Source organism: Prionailurus bengalensis, chromosome F2 (assembly GCF_016509475.1).
Source record: "Prionailurus bengalensis isolate Pbe53 chromosome F2, Fcat_Pben_1.1_paternal_pri, whole genome shotgun sequence".
Lineage (NCBI taxonomy): Eukaryota > Metazoa > Chordata > Mammalia > Carnivora > Felidae > Prionailurus > Prionailurus bengalensis.
Window position 1 is genome coordinate 68,157,717 of NC_057353.1, and position 19,375 is coordinate 68,177,091.

At 41.4% G+C, this 19,375-nt stretch overlaps 1 protein-coding gene across 2 annotated transcripts in view; it reads left to right on the forward strand.

Annotated features, from left to right (window-relative positions):
* The window catches only part of NSMCE2 (NSE2 (MMS21) homolog, SMC5-SMC6 complex SUMO ligase), a 217,346-nt gene that overhangs the window by 30,862 nt on the left and 167,109 nt on the right, over nucleotides 1-19,375 (forward strand). For both annotated transcript variants that reach the window (XM_043601746.1, XM_043601745.1), the window contains exon 3: nucleotides 8,277-8,383. In XM_043601746.1, coding sequence (XP_043457681.1) covers nucleotides 8,277-8,383 — 107 coding nt within the window. The remainder of the gene's footprint in view (nucleotides 1-8,276; nucleotides 8,384-19,375) is intronic.

A 19,375-nucleotide genomic window follows, 5' to 3' on the forward strand; every position in this document is an offset into this window, starting at 1 on the left:
CCTTTAGTCTTCATATCAGCTTTATGAGTTAGATATGGTTATTGTACCCATTATACAGAAGGGGAAACTGATCTAGTGACTAACCAAAGACCACATAGCTATTTAGTCTTCATATCAGCTTTATGAGTTAGATATGGTTATTGTACCCATTATACAGAAGAGGAAACTGATCTAGTGACTAACCAAAGACCACATAGCTATTTAGTCTTCATATCAGCTTTATGAGTTAGATATGGTTATTGTACCCATCATACAGAAGGGGAAACTGATCTAGTGACTAACCAAAGACCACATAGCTAGCAAGTAATATAGCCTAGATTTGAATGTAAGCTGACTCCAGAGCTGGCTTTTTGAGTTTACCATATTATTGTAACTCAATATTGTCACTGTATTATTAATCCCTCTTCTGTATTATTGACAAGAAAATTGTATAGATAAGTAAAGAGGATTATGAAGGTCAATGTTTCTTAAAGATTTCCCCCGTATTCACTGTGTTTCTAGTTGGCAGACCACTTCATGCCATACACTGTTACATTCTCCACCATTACTTCTGGTGGGAGGCAGTTACAGAATGTGGATTCGGTTTTAACTTTTCCTCCACACTAATATCTGTGGGGAGGAATAATTATGGCTAAAGTACAGTGTAGTGAGGAGTAACAAGTTTCTATTAAATATTGCTCAAGCAGTGAGTAAGTCATTAAATTTGACTCCTGATGAATATATAATGATTGCTTAATACTAGGCTGCCAGGAAAAACACACACACACACCCACTCATAGAGGTAGGTGTGTATGTAGATATATGTTGCTAGATATGGTTGGAGCTATATTTTAAGGGAGGAAAGGGTGTGTGTGTGTGTGTGTGTGTGTGTGTGTGTGTGTAGAGAGGGAAAGGTATGGTTTATATCATCCTTTATTTGAGTTCACCCAGAAAGAAGAAATTTCTTGTTTATAAAATATAGGCGAATCACTGAAGAGATTAGGAAGATATATCTCTGTTTCAGAAAGTAAACTCTTTCCATTCCTTGGCCCATCTGTTCTAGGAAACTTAAAGGACAATCAGGCAATTCCCCTGCCCCATTTTCTTTCCTGCTCCTTGCCAAAATGGACATATGTACTCGATGGCATTGAATATTTATCAGATCCTTCTGAGTGTGTGATTCATGTTGAATTGGAGTCAGCAACCCCATAAGAACACTAAATGGCTGCTTTGTCTTAGTCTGGCATTTTATTGATAAAGTGCATGGAGTTGAATTTAATCAACTCTATGTAATTGGTATTGTTCCTGTTCAAAAATGCTTGCGCATGACTTTGCAGGGGGGAAAGAACACCCGATTCTGCAATTTTTATTTATTTAGGACAAAATTTCAGGAAACAACTTAGCCAGGGGCAAAACTATACATTTGAATCAGGAACAAAAAGTTGAAAAGGTTAAGTAGGTGAAATTTGTCTTGGGCGTGCCCCCTAACACACACACATTCACATGTGTCCTAGTTGTAAAAGTAGAGAAGTTTTATGGACCTATAAGACATAAAGCATTTAGTCCTATTCTGGAGATTAGGGAGGATTCTGGAAAGGGATCTGTGGCTGAGATCATAGAGAACAGCAGAGCAAAGCGAAGAGACATCTGGTAGTGTAGAGAGGTAATACAAAGATGTGTATGGACATGCTAGGGGAAAGAGGAGGGAGAATGTCCTCTTTTTCATGTCTGTTTCACTGAAGGCAGTTCTCCTGAGGACCGGAAGGGTGGTAAGAGAACTTGGCTCTAGGTGCTGTGTGCTCAGCCGCTTCAGCTGTTGCCCAAACCTCAGGGCTTGGGCCTAGGGGAAGAGAGTTTATTTCTCTCCGTACATACATGCCTTAGGCTGCGGTTACAGGCAGCGTGGCTAGGGAGGGGCCTTATTTAGAAAGTTGGTCAGAGGTGATACCTTCCATCCTTGCCAAAAGGGTCACCGGTCTGGAATGAGAGCTTGAGGTCCATGCCCACTGGACTTGGGGAAGCCAAGGTAAAGAATCTTCAGCTTCCCCATTTCTAGCCATTTGCCTAAAATGGCACTATATTGAGCAAATAAGGTGTGAACAGACCCTCACCAATCTTGGAACTCACCCTGGATAATAAACTCTTAGGAGTCCACACTGTGCTACGGAACAATTCCTGTATTGCTGCAGGCTTATTACCTGCATCTTTTGGTCCTAAATAGGGGACTTGGCATTTGTCTTACGTGAATCTACATTTGTAAAAATAGCTACTTTGTCACCTCCCTTCCATTCCTTTTCTCAGATCTATTTCTTCTCATTTTGCCCTGGTCTTTCACAGTCAAGCAACTGGCATTGACTGTTACTGTTCTGCTTTTATAACTTGTTCCTGCCATCACCTTCCTCTCATTGAAGCCTCATGAATTTTGTTTTAAGTTGAAGCGATTGCAACACGAAATCACCCACTTCTGCTTAGTGTGTTCTACAGATCGTGTAACTTTAATGCCTATTCGACACTTCAAACGGAATAGTAATAGTTATAATATTGCTGTTAGTGCATTTTGACATTGAGTAACAGATGACGTGTCTAATGAATAGCGCGGCTGCTTAGATTGCATAATTATAGGTTTGTTTGACTTTAGGAAAATCATATGCAGGCCAACTGCATCCATTCAGAGACTTTTTGTACTATAAAAATATCAGAGTGCTTCAGTGTAAAAGAAGCCCTCCTTCAGTGACTATCATTTTTGATTTTTCTAAGGTTTGCCACTGAACAGGAAAAAGAAAAATCAAAGAAAACCCATCTTTTTAAAACGGGTTTACTTCTGTGGCTCTCTCTGGTCTAAATAACATTTTAAAAGTTCTTCCAGTGTTTGGGATGGTGCTGACCAGGATCTCGGGGTGTAGGCACGCAGATTTGTAGGAGGACATCCCCAGTACTGGCATACTTACAGAAACAGTTATCACTTTATAATGTAAATCAAAGATTATCTGTGCCCTCTGGACTTGGTTTGCCGGGGTGGGGTGGGGGGATATATTTCAGCTAGTTATTGTGCTAACTTCTTGGAACAGTTCCCTAATTAGCGTGCCAGATGTGTTTGTTATACGGGATCCGTGGACTCACCAAGCTCTCTCCATGAGACTTCCCTGTGTATTTATTGGCTTATAAATGAATGTCCAAGTGTATCACCTATGTATGTTCATTTTATTAATAACAAGCAAGGCTTGATTATAATAAATAAATGCTTACTGAATGGCACATTGAAGAAATGTAAATATTCCTAGACTCCCCAGACCCCGTTTGGCGGGGGGAAGGCAGTCAGAGGCGCAGGTGATAGAAATGGTTTGCCACAGGCTCCGCTCAGAAGTATCTCTGCAACACGAAGACTCCAGGACTTTTCCCTCCCTTCCCCTTGAGCATTGCTTCGCTGCTGTGCTTGCCTGGCTGCTGCTTCCGTGTCTCTTGCTGCTGCTGCTGCTTTTGACCTCATGCAGGTTTGATTTCTTAGCAGCTGGAGTCCATTTCCTTATCTCCTAGCATTGCATTTGGCGGGTGACTTGGTTGCGCTCCCAGCCTCTCCAACTGGCCTTGCTGATGTGCAAGGTCACTCTCTTCACCGACATGAAAACTTAGTAATCTTCTAAAAGGGAACGATCATTTTCTTTCTGTTATCGGTTTCGTCTATGTTAAGGAACTCCGATAGCATTTGAGTGGCATAGCCAGTGCCTTACTTAGAATGGATCAGGGGCTGAAATGAAGCTTGGGGCCAGGACTTCGTCCCCACCGACGGCTTGTTCCCTGGATAGTCACGGAGGAGGACTTGGAGGTGCTTCCTTCTCCTCCTGTTTAAGCACCTGTTAGCACAGATGGGCGAGCGCACAGACTTCGCCACCGGGAAGCCTGAGTTGGCCGCCTAGCTGTGCGCTCACTACCTTCATGGTGCTGAGCAAGCTTCTTCCGCTGCTCAGTTTTTCGCTTTTCTCATGTGTAAGGTACATATAAAAAAGTTGTTGTAAGGTTTACTGTAAATGGTGTGCTCAGTATAGTCTTGGCACATAATAAAGTGCTTACTAATTGTTAGCTACAGCTATTATTGTTACGTATTTTTTTCATCATTTGTTACTGCTTTCCATGCTTTATCATCCTCACCGATCTCTTGTAATGCCAGGCTTTTGTGGTACAGTAATAATTTCCTCTCCGAGATTGTCATTCAGTACATTTTAACATGATTTGTGTGCTTCTCCCCTCCTCGCCCGCCTACCTTGCCTCCACGTGTTGGTGCCAGTCTTTTTCCGATGGAAGTCACAATGAAAATATAATAGGCAAAGCAGTTGATATCATGTGTCGTCTTTACATTTTATTTTTTGAATATTTCTTTTGAGAGAGAGAATGTGTGTGTGGGAGGAGGGGCAGAGAGAGAGGGAGACAGACAACCCCACGCAGGCTCCGAGCTGTCGGCGTAGAGCCCAACGCAGGGCTCAGTCTCACAAACCATGAGATGGTGACCTGAGCCGAAATCAAGAGTCAACACTTAACTGACTGAGCCACCCAGATGTCCCTCTTCCTTACATTTTAATTCAATACAATATCTGAGGCAGGACAATTCACAGTTTGGCGAAATTTTAATTTTCAAATTTATTAACGGCATGTGAGAACATTGATGGAAGAGGCGCTATAATTCTTTATTGGATCCCAGGATCATTAAGGCATCGTTCTTGTGGTCAGATGGGTTCAACTGTGTTTGGAGAGACAAATGCATGTAAGAAAACAAGATTGTTTGTGATTAAAAGTACCAAAGTATCAAGTATAGTTGTTAAGAGAAATTAAGTGAAGGAGGAGATCCTCCTAGGCTGGTATGGTTTAGAAGCAGGTAGGGCAGGGGCACCTGGATGGCTCAGTCACTTAAGCGCCCAACTTCGACTCAGGTCATGATCTCACAGCTTGTGAGTTCGAGCCCCAAGTCGGGCTCTGTGCTGACAGCTCAGAGCCTGGAGCCTGCTTCAGATTCTGTGTCTCCCTCTCTCTCTGCCTCTCCCCCACTAGTTCTCTCTCTCTCTCTCTCTCTCTCTCTCTCTCTCTCAAAAAATAAACAAACGTTAAAAAAAAGGGGGGGACTCTCCCGGGCTCAGTCAGTTAAGGGGCCAACTTCAGCTCAGGTCATGGTCTCGCGGTCCATGAGTTCGAGCCCCACGTCGGGCTCTGTGCTGACAGCTCAGAGCCTGCTTCTGTTTCAGTGTCTCCCTCTCTCTCTGCCCCTCTCCCATTCGCACTCTGTCTCTCTCTCTCTCTGCCTTTCAAAAATGAATAAATGCTAAAAATTAAACAAAAAAAAAAAGCAGGTAGGGCTTGAGTTCATCCCTTGAAGGATGTGTAGGATTTAGTTTGGTGTAGATTTTCAGGACTTTCCTGTAGGCTGGGGAAATCTTGATAGTGGGATGATATATTGTGTAGTAAAAGAGCAGGCTGTCCACATACCCACCCCAGCCCACGCCCACTCTTTAGACAACAGCCAGCCCCGCGTGTCCTTGGTCATTCCCAGTTCCTCTTGAATCCTTTGGGGGATTTATTTTGGCCTGTTTGCCTTTTTCATGCAACACTGTGCTCTTTCCTCACGTTGATTCTTTCGTAGGGCAGGACACAGGTGCCCTGTGCCGTTTCTGAAACGTGAATACATATCACAGTGTTAAAAGAGATTATTATCGCAGCTGGGAAATAAAGGTTAACAAGAAGAACACGAAAGAATCCTAAAGATTGCTACTTGACGGGGATGCCCTCCTGGCCTTTCTTCCGGATTTCTTTTGCCAAGGGGCCTCCTTCTAGGTCTTAGGTCTCTGGTCTACAGCCCTTTTTGTGGCTCTGCAGCGGCCCCAGACACTGCCTTTAGCCCGAAGTTAGCGGACTGGGCACTGGGCGTCACCTTCAGGTGGAGTGTGATTCTCAGTTCCTCTCCGACTGGCTTCCTGATCTTTTCTGGTGTTTTCCCTCTCTTGCCTCAGGCTGCACTATTCATCACTTAGGTTCTTCTGCTTGTCCCAACATTCTTTGAGCCCTGGAGCCTTAGGTGAGGCTGCAGGAAGCCACAGATGGCCTCCAAAGATTCTTCCCTCAGGCTTCATGCCGTCCAACCCCGACCCAGCAGCTATCACTCGTTTTCTCCTTTGTGGGGAAGGTTTCCTTGGCCTTATATCTGAGATTGCCATCTGGTTCAAGTCTGGCTAGCATCTGTGGGACCTTGATAATGAAAACTGTGATCCCATTTATTTTATTTTGCAAACTCTTTCATAGCATTTTTAATGTCAAAGGCACATTTTTACTTGCTTTCTAAAATAAAGTCATTTAGTCCCAGAGGGAGATTGCTAACGGTGTATTGAATTCCACTGATTAACCAGACGCAGTAAAATGCCTGCCTTATATAAGTCACAAACCAAACAGTTGTTGTCTGCATAGCACCGGATCCATGTTGGTATCAGCAACACCTCAACAGCTTGTCTCCCTTGTTAACATGTGGACATTTCACAACACTGACCTGTGAGTGACAGTCTAACAGTTTTATTTGGAATATGACTTGACTCCTTTCTCATACACCGTTTTGTTAAAAATGTATTTAATTTGGGGAACGTAAATACAGGTTTTTCTTACATAAACATTGCCCCTTCCCCTTCCTCAAAAACAAACGAAAACCCCTGTAACGAGATACGCGTACAGATACAGTGTGGATTCTGGGTGTTAACAAGCTAGGAGGCATTCTACCAGAAGCAGGTTCATCCAGGAGACTCTTTCTAAAATGTGCTCATCACTGACTACTGTAAGATCAAAACACCACTTTAAAGTCTAGGAAAATCACTTTCAAAAGCCAAGATGTAAGTGCGTTTTCCGTTATTTCATGACTTTGGGATGATCTGTCACATTGTTCTTCCGAGTAGACAAGAAATACTGACATTTGTGTGAGCTAAGGTATGTGAATGGACTATGGGCATTCCCAAATGTGATTGCGTAAGTTAGTTTTACTTTCTTTTTGTTCAGCTCTTTTAATGTTAACATTTGCATTATTTCACGCTCTTGATCTTTTCCTGATCTATTAAATTGTATGTTTAGAGGTTGGCGGGAAAAATACATTTAAAAGCACTTAAGAACATTACCCCGCTTTTCTGGTGTTCCAGTCACTCTTCATAGTCTCTTGTTGCATCAGGTATTTTATCAACAGAGTAAGCATAGTTGTTTCATATTCTGACTAGTAGAATTCCAGTAACTGGTAGAATATTCCAGTCTCTGAAACATTTGTGGATCTGTTTCTGCTGATTCTTACTCTTGGTGTCTTGTTTTCTTGTGTTTGTAAGGTTTTTTGTTGTTTTACCTTTTCCCCCTGTGATCTGCTCATTCTCCTTCGTAATTACTTGCAGGGATTATTTGAGACCTAGGATTAAAATGTCTCCTCCAGAGGGGAGTACCTGTGGGTGCTTTCGGGGTGAGACCACCTCACGCCAAGATCAGAGCTTAGGTTCCCCAGGGCAGCCTAGGCTGCAGAACCAGGAGAACTGGCTTGTGGTCACACTTTTTAAGAAACAGGTTTGTTTTCTCTCCCTCTTACCTCTGTCCTGCTCAGTGGCTAAGGCCAACCTTGCCACAGCCCGGAAGAACAGGGTGGCATTACCTCTGGTTCCTCTATTCCGAGGAGTAGAGACCCAGCTGCCTGGGGGCAAGCTATGCAACTTTGGCGTTCTGTGCTCTGCTTTTCTTTTTCCGTTTTCTTTAGATTTTGCCTGATTGTTTCTATCTTGTGACTCTTGTTTTTAAGAATTCTCCCTCCCTCCCTCCCCTTCCTTCCTTCCTTCCTTCCTTCCTTCCTTCCTTCCTTCCTTCTTGTTTTACCTGAGTGTTTTTGTGGTTTTCAGTAGAATTGGTCCACATAACCTAACCTACTAGAAATGAAAATCTTTCTTATTTGATCTTTAATAATCCCGTGAGGTTCATTTGCAGATACATGACTGGGCTGCTTTAACCAAAAAGGAAACTGAGGCTGAGCGAAGTGTCGTGGTTGGTTTAAGATCATACAACTAAGTGGCACAATCTTAGGAACTCCTAGGTCTGAGTCTGCTTTTTTTTCCACTCCAACTTTTGAGCCTTCTTCTACAGAGTATATTCTTAGAATTTTGAGTGAAACAGACATATGTTAAGGAGGTCTTCAGACAACATGTACAACCTTTTACAAAATTGCTTAGATGATAATAATTAGGTTGGAGCAACTTTTTCAGAAATGACATTTTAAATTGAAAACAATAATTGCTTTCTTTTTCTTTCAGCTGAAGTGAGTAGTGAATACAGTATGGACAAGGCAATGGTTGAATTGGCCATGATGGATCGGGAACTAAGCCATTACGTAAAGGCTGTTCAGTCTGCGATAAATCATGTAAGTTTATACTATTCACCTGGTAATACTTGGTTACAATTCATTGACCTGAAAACAGAAACACAAAATCAAAATTTCCTCCATCCTTTCATATGTCCCTAGCATTACTGTAGCAGCTGTTAATTTCTTTTTAATTAAGTAGTTTATAGAAAAGGAATCGGAAGTGTTTTCCCAGCTAGGCCACCTAGGTTTAATTAGAATATTATGCCTGGGGCGCCTGGGTGGCTCAGTCTGCTCAGGTCATGATCTCACAGTTTGTGAGTTCGAGCCCCACGTTGGGGTCTGTGCTGACAGCTCAGACCCTGAGCCTGCTTCAGATTCTGTGTCTCCCTCTCTCTTTCTACCCTTTCCCCACTCATGTTGTGTCTCTCTCTCTCTCAAAAAAAAAAAAAAAAAAATTAAAATAAACATTAAAACATTTTTTTCACATTAGAATATTATGCATTTTTTTGGTCTTGAAATCTTCAGTGTAAGCCTACTTTGAACGTGAGTAGATTTTTATAAAATCTAAAAACTGCATAGAATGTGTTTTTATTGTTATGTTTACTTCCGCACACGGTTTAGACCAGGCTTAGTTACTCCTTCTCTAGCTTTACCTAATATGCAGCTATTGTCAAATTCATAGGATCAGATAATATAGGAGAATTCTAGAGCGAGTTTAAAAATAAAGAAGGCTGACATTTTGGTTTTTCCAGGAGCCAAACTTATCTTTGTTGACTCCAGCTGTCACAGGAACACCACATAAGGCAGTTAAGGTGGGAACATAGCAACATCCGTTTCAGCAGTACCGGGTTGAGTAAGAAATGAGCAATATGATTGCAGTAATATTTCTGAGAAGTCCTTTGTCCTCTGAGCAGTGGAAACTCCCCTTTGAACTGATTTCAGATACCTGTGTAATAGGGTATCTGGTACTTCTGGTTTCTTTATTTGCCTTTTCTTACTTCTATCTATGGGAAAATTCCAAAAATCAAATATTTTATAAGACTGGCTACTATTCAGTGGAAGATACGTTTTTGAAAATAGTTTATTACTTAAGCCATAATTAAATGAGCATTGCATAGTTATATGTTCATAGTTCTATGAAGTTTTTAAAAAATTTAAAAAAAAGATTTTAATGGTTAGTATTTAAGTGTAGTATTTGTGACTTAAGAATATCTGCTTTGTATCCAAGAAGTAGTAAACTCATTCATCTTGTAAAAGTATGATGTTTCTTACCATTGTCGCTATGAGTACTGGGACTGGGAGTATTCCTTCCATAGGAAAATATGAAAGTGACATCACGTTGGGGCATTTGAAACTGGATAACAAAAAGCGCTTATTAGACCAGAGGTTTTCAACTCTAGCTGACCCTCAGAACCAGCCCGTTCCTATTCTAATGAGATTCTGATTTCATTTCTGGAGCAGGATTGGGGCACCAGTATATTTAAAAAAAAACTCATTCTAATATGTATTCAGGGTTGGAGAACACTGACTTAAAAGAACAAGGCTGACTTTATAGACTAAATATATTTTCAACCAAGATCAGGGTTAGGCCTATTATATGGATCAATTCTGCTTTGACCCTTACATTCAGTGGAGGTTATTTGATCGGCCTTTCTATCTTTAACTTGGCTGTTGTGCAAATGTAATAGCACAGGGTACAGTATAGATAAGAAAATAGATTTGGGCAGTTAAAGAACTTAATGTGATTTTTTTCTCTGTTAAACTCTAGGATTCACAGATGTTTAAGGTGTTTTATGTAATGAATTGACCTCTTCCTCCTTCATAAAGCCAAGTCACTCATTAAAAAAAAAAAAAAAAGACAAGAAGAACGAAAAAAAGAAAAGAAACCTTCACCAATATTCATTCAGTAGTTAACAGCATTTCTTTTTTCTTGAGACGCTACCCTATTATCCCCACCCTACTAAACAGGAAAGATTATACTTTGAGTTTTACCCTACTTTCCAGCCCTAACCTTCCACTAGATTTTGGAGCAACTTGGATTTAGTGATTCTGGTCTTTCATTAGCGGAGAAAACATGTTTTGTGTCTTTTTCTGATGCAAAGTGGTGCCCTCCACGTAAGTGTGATACAAGACCAAGAATCGCAAATCATATTTATGAGGTTTCTCTGACCTGAAACCATGTGGGGGCATAGCGGGGGATATGACCATTATTATTTTGAGGGAAATACTTTACACTTTATATATAAGCTGCGTACTCCTTACATACTTGAAGTTATGGACATTGCTCTCTCACTGCTTTTTTTGGCAAGGAGTAAAGAGTGAGCAGCACTTTGAGAGGGGCCAGAGTGGTGTGGCTCTTTGGGAATAGCAGTGGTCTAGGGATCAGAGACTCTTCCATCCATAGTTCTTCCATTTGCTAAGTTAGATCCTGAGTCAAGAAAGTTAACCTTTAGGAACCTCATGCTCTTCATCTATACAATTCTTGGCCTGCCTATTTCATAAGATTATTGTGTGAATCAGATTAGAGACTATGTGTCAAACCTTTGACATTCATAAAATTTGATGGAGACGTAAGATACTGGGTTTGTGCAAACTCAGATGTCCAAACGTTCGTTTAAAAGGTGGAACAAGATCTTAAAGGCAAGTCGTGTTTCCATCGCTACATTTGCCAGAATTGCGATCCACCCGCTGGTCTTTCTGTTTGTGAATTTTCATACAGTTCTAGAAATTTAAAAAAATGTCTTTACATCATCACAGAGTATTAGAGTTTATTGTTTAAATAGATGTCTCTCTCCTACTCTCACCTTCACAGGATTCTGAAGGTCATACACCTCTGAAAAGGTGTCAGAAAGTTTACTTTGGAACCTTTCAGGTGTGGATCCATTTGCCAACAGTCTCTGGGAAGTCCCTTTGGCACACAGCAGAAGCTCTCAGATTGCATTTCTTTGTCCTTGGAGAAAATAGAGCTCCTATGATCGACAATGCCTGAAGATGTTATTTAGAATCAGTATTTATTTCAGAGCTCTGAAACTTAAAAAAAAAAAAAAAAAAAAAAGATTTTGTCCCAGCTGGTTTATAGAGGGAATATTATGCAGTGATCCCTAAAAAAAAATTTCACAGTCTGTAAGTCATTCATTAAAACTTTCGGGATAAATGGGTATATCGTCTAGCTGTCACAGCTCTTTAAAACATTCATGTCAAACCACAGAAAGTTGTGCATGAACTTTTGGGAGACTTTCAGTCGTGAACCACACACGTGATGAAAGCTCTTTGAAACCTGTAAAACGGGACATAGACACTCATGGCACCGTTAACTTCTTTTACCGCTGTGACGGCCAGGGGAAAACTTCCCTCGGTTTCATGTCGAGGACAGTGATGTTCTGAACATTATGCTTTTGATGACCTCATGTTTCTTCCCTTGATTTCTAAGCTTTTATTATTTGAGTATATTGAAGTATATTATTCTCATTGTTCTCAGAAATGGGCTTCTTGTTTTCAAACATTCGTTGAATAAATACTTACCGAGCACCTATGTGCCAGGCAGTTCTAGGTGCAACAAGTTAGGTCAGTCACCAAAGCCCACATGCCCACCACCTTCAGGATGTCTGAAGTCTAGAGAGAGGGACACGTGTTTGACAAAGAGCAATACAAATCTTATTAGTGACTGGTGCTGTATACAACAAAGGGAAAATAAAGTGTTCAAGGAGAGTTCATAACTCAGGGGGCATAATACTGCTGAGTGGTTGGAGAACTCCTTCCTCAGGAAGTGGTATTTAATGTAAGATGAAGGTCAAGCGAGCCTCAGCATGGGGATCGTGATATATAGCTTCTCTGTCTTTGCCACTTCTACATGAAATGGAAGCATCTTTTCACTGGCTGTGTCAATGTCAAGAGTTTCAGACAATTTGAGAAATGAGGCCAGAGAAAGCCTACTGCTTTATATAGAAAGTTTAAAGTATGTAGAGTAGTGGTGTAACATACGTAAGGCTGGCCAGTGATTGATTCATCCGCAGACAGGGGTGCCTACTATGAGCCAGGAACTGTGAGTAGTCATTCAAGTCATGGCAGCAGTTGATTTAAGAATAATTTTGTTACCGCTCTTCTGCTTCTCCGGCCATTTGACTAGTCGAGCAGGGGTCATCCTTCCCAAAGAGAAACGGTGAATTGGTTTTGAACAAACGCTGGTAATACTGTGCATCTCTGTACTGTGTATTTCAGTGCTTATGTGATTGTTTTAAATTAAACCTGTAGGGGCGCCTGGGTGGCGCAGTCGGTTGAGCGTCCGACTTCAGCCAGGTCACGATCTCGCGGTCCGGGAGTTCGAGCCCCGCGTCGGGCTCTGGGCTGATGGCTCAGAGCCTGGAGCCTGTTTCCGATTCTGTGTCTCCCTCTCTCTCTGCCCCTCCCCCGTTCATGCTCTGTCTCTCTCTGTCCCAAAAATAAATAAAAAACATTGAAAAAATTAATTAATTAATTAATTAATTAAACCTGTAGTCCCATCTTGGGGATTCAGATTCTAGAGGGTGGGAACCAGTTTAGTTCAAGAAATCTTCAGGTCCATTTTTCAGGTGTGTGTTTTTTCAAATAAGATGCTAGAGTCCAGCCACTGTCGTGGGGGTGATCCTTGCAACTTTCTAACCTTAATTCTTCTGGAGAAAAAGGATGGGCATCACGAAGCTGAATGATAAACATCCTAACAGGCTCAGATGAGTTACTCACATTATTAGCAGTCACAGATTAAAATACACATCCGCTATTCTTTTCAATGAGCAATCCAGTCCTAGAAGCTTAGCGGACATGCACATTACACTTTGGTGTTTATGTTTTTGTCATGATGCTTCATTGTGTAATGTTACTTGAACAGACTTTCACTCTTTGTCTGATTTTACCTGTATGTTGTTCTTTTAGTGTGCTGCTTCCACATGTTGTAAACTAATATGGTGAGAGTCAAAAGTGTAGAAAGACACCTCATGTAAGCTGTTGAAACTAACACAATCTTAGATATAATAAAAGAACAAGGTGGGTCAAAGGTATAGCTTCCCTCAGCCTTGTTATTATGCAACTACATGATTTAGAATGTTTTTTGACCTATCACTTCCCTATGCCTTCTCACCCTTCACCTTTCATCAGTTTGTAAGCTTTGCCTTTTGTAGATCTTATTTTCAAGTTACCTTAACATCCACTACTTTGACGTGAAATCTTACGAGGTATCTTACAACTTGAGAGTTGCCATTTCAGTTTCACCAGATTTGAGGAGCATTCCCCACTTGCAAAGTGAATGTTTCATAGCGCCTGAAGGAAGTTTCGGGCCAGAGGATGTAATTTATTAGCTCTGACCATCTACCGACCGAACATAAAAATGTACTCCACATTGTGAGTCATTGACAAAAAAAGAAGGGGAAGTTAGTTTGGGGGTTACAAAATTTGAAGACAGAAGATTCCTGAGCATGACAGAAATTACTGTTGTCAGCACAATAGCAGGAAGGTGAGAGCTGACCGTGGAATTAGTGAAAATCTCTTGGAACCATTTGGGAAAGTACTGGAGAAGACCCTGTGTTCCATTCCCTGCCCGCTATACTTGACACAACAAAATGGTGTGTGATCTTTTACCATTTTTCTCGTAAAAAGTTTCCTAATGCTTCATATAGAGCCTTTTGTCTATAGGAATATTGCCCAGGTGTGGGAGTTAAGCAGGAAAAAAAAAAGTTGGTTTTAGGTATTCACTCTGCAGCTACTTGGCCCAGAATATGTCTGTTTCTTTGATTACTGGTAATTAATTTCTGTTCTAGTGCTTTAGAACTCCCTCTGCAGTTATTCCCAAATTATGATGGTGTTTGGTAGCATTTTGTCTAATACACAGAGAGAGTGGTTAGATCCGGCTATAGTACTTCACTAATTGAGTTGCTTCTGTAGGAAAGAATCTAGATCTAAATCTTCTAGGTCACCAAGTGCTGTAGATGCTTTTTATGGGTGGTTTATAGAAGTCCACCTGAGTGTTTTGTAGGTATTAAGTGCTGGGTTTTATTCAAAATTATAAAATGTTTACACTCTACTTGGCGTTAATGTAAGTCTCTAGTGCAGCATTCAAAAAAATTTTTTTTAATGTTTTTATTTATTTTTGAGGGAGAGAGAAACAGAGCGTGAGTGGGGGAAGAGCAGAGAGGGAGACATAGAATTTGAAGGAGGCTCCAGGCTCTAAGCTGTCAGCACAGAGCCCGAGGCGGTGCTCGAACCCACGAACTGTGAGATCATGACCTGAGCCGAAGTCAGACGCTTGACCGACTGAGCCCCCCAGGCACCCCTCTAATGCAGCATTTTTTAAAGTTTGCTCCATAATACTAATTAATCAGGATGTGAATAAGTATAATAGGAAAAAAGGATTTCGTGGTCAAATAAGTTTGGGGAATGCTTGATTAAAAGAATTTCCTTAAAGACACCAAAGCCTTTAATATGCTTTTATGTATTGTGATTCTCCAAAGGAAGTACATTTAGTAATTTCTTAAACTTCTTTAACTAGAAAATCTCATTGGAGGAAGAACTGATAATCTACAGAACCCACTTTGGGAGCTGTTTCTATAGTGTCCACCTGCTTATATTACAGAGGAGGCTAAGAGGTCAGCCCAGCAGATTGTGGTAATCCGTGGCATCCAGGGAACCGGGGAGTGCATCAAACTCCCTATCTGAAATTCTGAAACGGGCCTGGGAGGTGTTAGTGTGTCAGATCAGGAAAGGGCCAGGCCTCTGAAAAGACCACGCAAATTATTCCAACAGCGAAATGGAGAAAGGAAAAGTATTTTTTATATACGCAGCAATTGCTTGGCTATCGGTCTGTGAAGCAAACAAGACCCCTGTGTGGAGCATCGATTCAGGAGAGCGGAGGGAAGGAAATGTTTTCGAGGAGAGGAAGACAGGAGGGTACAGGGGAGGCAGAAGGAACATAGCAGCGATGTGTGCAGGGAAAGCAAGCAGGACTTTGAAAGACCTGGTTCACCACCCCACCCCAGTTAGACGCTGAGCATCTGGGCCGCAGTGGCCCCCACGCAGTCCTGGCAGCTAATTACTTGTGTCATTTAAATGACATGAATGTTCTGTGATATAGCCACCTCCCGTTTTGTTTCTGACATCGAGCACAGCCCATCTGTAGCGTCAAACCCTTGTTTTAGATAGTTTAGCTCCTTCCACACATATCAGACTTTTCAGCACAATTGGTAAGTATTAAAGAGCTTGAGATTGAGGCCTTCCCGATTCTCTGGCAGTGGTGCTGGTGGGCCGGGAAAGGGCACGGGCAGGGGCCTGTGCTAATGGGCAGTGAACGGACAGGAGCAGTGGAAGAGAGGTGGGGAAATAGGTCGAATGGGGACTGGGTCACCAAATGTTAAGGTTCACTGCAAAATGAAAGCATTTTCTTAGCATGGAGCTGAAAGCGGTTGTTTATCAGTCTCATAATTCAGTGGTTCAGTTCCTGCCAGCATGCTTGGACTAATGAAGATCCGAAAGCCTCTTGACCTGTATATACAGAATTGCTAAAAATAATGTTAACAGTGAAATCATGTGGCAGAGACCATCACAACCTACTTCAGAAATTCAGAGTAAGGGAAAAGAGCCTTTGCTTTTTTTTTTTCTTTTTTCTTTCTCCTGGCTTTTCTACATTTGAGCCCCAAGCCTCAGTTCCTTCTTAAAGTAGGGGTGCTAGTATCAATTAGTCCTAGAGTTCCGGTAACGATGGAAAATGATAGCACGAAAGCACCTGGAATAGTTCTGTCATACTAATTTATAACCTTGCCCAGAGCGTTGTGTAAAGGAGAAGTCATTTCCTGTGATCAGATTTAAATAGCATCTGAAAGGGAATTTTGAGTTAAAATTCAGAGAGGAGATGGGGCAGTAGAAAACCACTGGGGAAAGGCCAGAGATGATGTTCCTTCGGAGGTTGAAGGCAGGGCCTCTCTCCTTAGAAGGCATCTGGTGGTGGTGGGAACAGAGCCTGGGGTTGGAGGGACGTTAGTCCCCATGGTGGTGTGACCAGGAAGGGGTGGGCAGAATTAGGGGGCGGGGCCCTTGAGGAGGCCAGCAAGCAGCCTGGCATTGGCGGTTGAGTTCGAAGTTCTCTGATCACGAAGTCTATTTAACGTCTGTAGCAACAAGCTACAAGAGATTATACCCTAGTTAGTGGTGGTTGAAGCGGGGGTCACACTAGAGGTAAGAACCAGACAACTGAGGAAACACTTTGGTAATTCAGGACCAACTTGAGGTGTCTTCTTAGATAGCCAAAAATTACTTAAAGATGTAAGCAAGATAGTTCAATAAATAGCATAACTATATACCTGTGTGCACAGAGGAAGTCCTCGAGCTACATTTCCATCTTGAAGTCATTTGTGTTTACTTTATTGGTAGCACCCATTTGAAAAAATACCGGGAGAGGAAAATGCATTGGATTTATTGCTCTGATGCATTCTCTGCAAGTCGTCAGCTTTATTTCAAATGTGTGATCCCCATGAATTGTTGACAAGTGAGAGAATAGAATGTAAGTGGGGAGAATATAAATGGGTTTCATTTTCTCAAGCTCTATGTGAGTTTGCGGTTGTATGGGTAAGGAAAAGCTTTCTTTTAGAAGTGGAGCCAGTGCCCAGTGAACTGTCATTGAGAGTAAACGGTCTTTTTAACTCTGTTCCTCTCTGAAAGCCTCCAGCTTCTCGAAGTAGTATCACTTTATCTTTCCTTCTTTTGTGACATGGCCAACCTGATATTTCAACCACTGGAGCTTTTTGAATTTCATTTCTTTCTGCCTTTTTTTTTTCTTTTTTAGTTTATTTCTTTTGAGAGAGAGCATACATGCAAGCGGGGGAGGGGCAGAGAGAGAGGGAGAGAGAGAATCCCAAGCAGGCTCTGCATGGTCAGTGCAGAGCCTGACGTGGGGCTGGGTCCCATGAACTGTGAGGTTATGACCTGAGCTGAGATCAAGAGTTGATGATGGCTTAACTGACTGAGTCACCCAGGTGTCACCCTCTACCCCCCTTTTCTTTTTGAAGGAAAATTTATGTCCCATAATACAGCATTCTTTAAAATAGTGAAAATCCTTGTGTTCCTTTCTCATGGGCTAGAGTAATGCAATCAGTTGTTATGAACAGTTTGTAATTATTTCTTCTATCCTGTATTTCATCTTAAAATAATCACTTAGTTATCTTCCAGTAGAAAGTGAAATGTAGGAAGACCAAATCACTGTTACTTAAAATTGGACACGGTGACCAGAAATAGTTTAATCTGATTGCATCACATGATTAATCTCCACGTCCTTGACTTGGGCTTGCTTTTTACCTTTCCCTCTGCTGACACCCAGGGTCTCACACGCTTCAGTGCCTGCCTTCTCAATGCCACAGCTATTCGTGGTCCTTGGAATGTTACTGGTACCAAGGAGCAAACCCTCTCCACCCATCACACTACACTCTATGTCATCCTGAGGTTTATTTTAGCCCCCAACATTGTAACAGAAGCCAAAAATGTCACATGAAATACAAAATAGGAACTTTAAATGGACTAAACCCTAGGCGTGCTTACAGCGTCCCTCTTGCAAAATCAGAAATTAAATTTGCTGTGCAGTGTGGTTACACCATGTTTTAAAAAGCCCCAGCAGAAACATTGCATGCTTAGTGTTTTCTTAGAAGAAGTTCTTAAGACATTACTTAAAGCACCTATAAATAATACAGATGAAATTAGGATATGTCCTACCACATTTTCTGTAATAGTGGTGAAATTGCTCTACCAGAATATGAAATTCAAGTGTTTTGTCTTTGTGGCATAAAAATGTGTATGATCCCATTAACCGTGGTAAACTGTTCGGTGTTAATTTAATTGAATTTAATGAGTGAGTTTCCTTTGACGCCTGTCCACTGAAGAGCTGCGTGACCTTCAACAAGTTTGCAAAATGAACTCCATAGTATCTGTTCATTCCTATCTTAGAGTAATTCTTTGATTACACACTGAGATATAACATACATGAAAGCCCTGGCGAGGGCAAAGTGCTGTATAAAGGCATGGTCTTAGCATTGTCCTGTTAACTTTTAATTTCTTTCTCTTTCCACAAAAATGTCCACTACATGGTGATTTAAATCGGCGAACTCTTCTGAACTACCTGAACTGGGTATTAGTGGTGATGGGTGACTTATTTCCTCACAATTATTTTCCCATCCCACAGTTTAAACTGTGGAAGTTTTACATTTCACTTTTTGTCCTTAATTTAGTCATCTTTTTGGGTAAATGTTTATTTTTGTCTCCCCTCCCCGCCCACCACCCAAGAGTTTTGCATAAATCTCTTGTAACAGTTCAACAAGTGACTCATGTAGATGGGGCTCGCTTAGTCCCTGAGTCACTTTATTATGAAACACTTGAAGTTGAGTATCTATATATAACAATGAGGAAATAATTTTAAACAATTTATAATGTCTGATCTGATAGTTTCAGTGACTAACTCATCAGGCAACAATGGAGAAGGAAATTAATGAAAATTCACAAAGCCAGGCAAAATTAGTCTAAGTAATTAGTCTAAATAAGTCACAGTCACCTTTACTTCCTTCTCCCCCCTTTCCTGAGCAGTTGGTGTTTGATTGATAAGCGTGTTGGGTTGGGAAATAAAGATCTGGCTTCTAATACTCTGCTGCGCTGTAACCTTGGAAAAGTCGTGCTAATTCTATACTTTAGCTTCCTCATTTCTAAATCAGAGTGATAATAGTATTTGTCCTGCATACCTCACTGGCTAGTGGTAGATAAAATGAAATTATAAACAGTAATGTGTTGTGGACCCCTCCCCCAAAAAGATGAAAGGTGATTATTCTATAGTTAACTACATCCTGACAGTCCCCGTCTGACATTTCGTGTCTGAGTGGCCACAGGACTAGAGTGACAGAGACTTCCTGATTCTGCCAAAAAGAATGGGAAGGGAGTCTCTGTTGTTAGCTCTTAGAGCTGGGAAGAGGAAGATCATTCCCAGTGTTTGGATTTCTGAATTGAATCATGGAACACCATCTCCTATACAAGTTACTGTTCCAGTCTAGACAA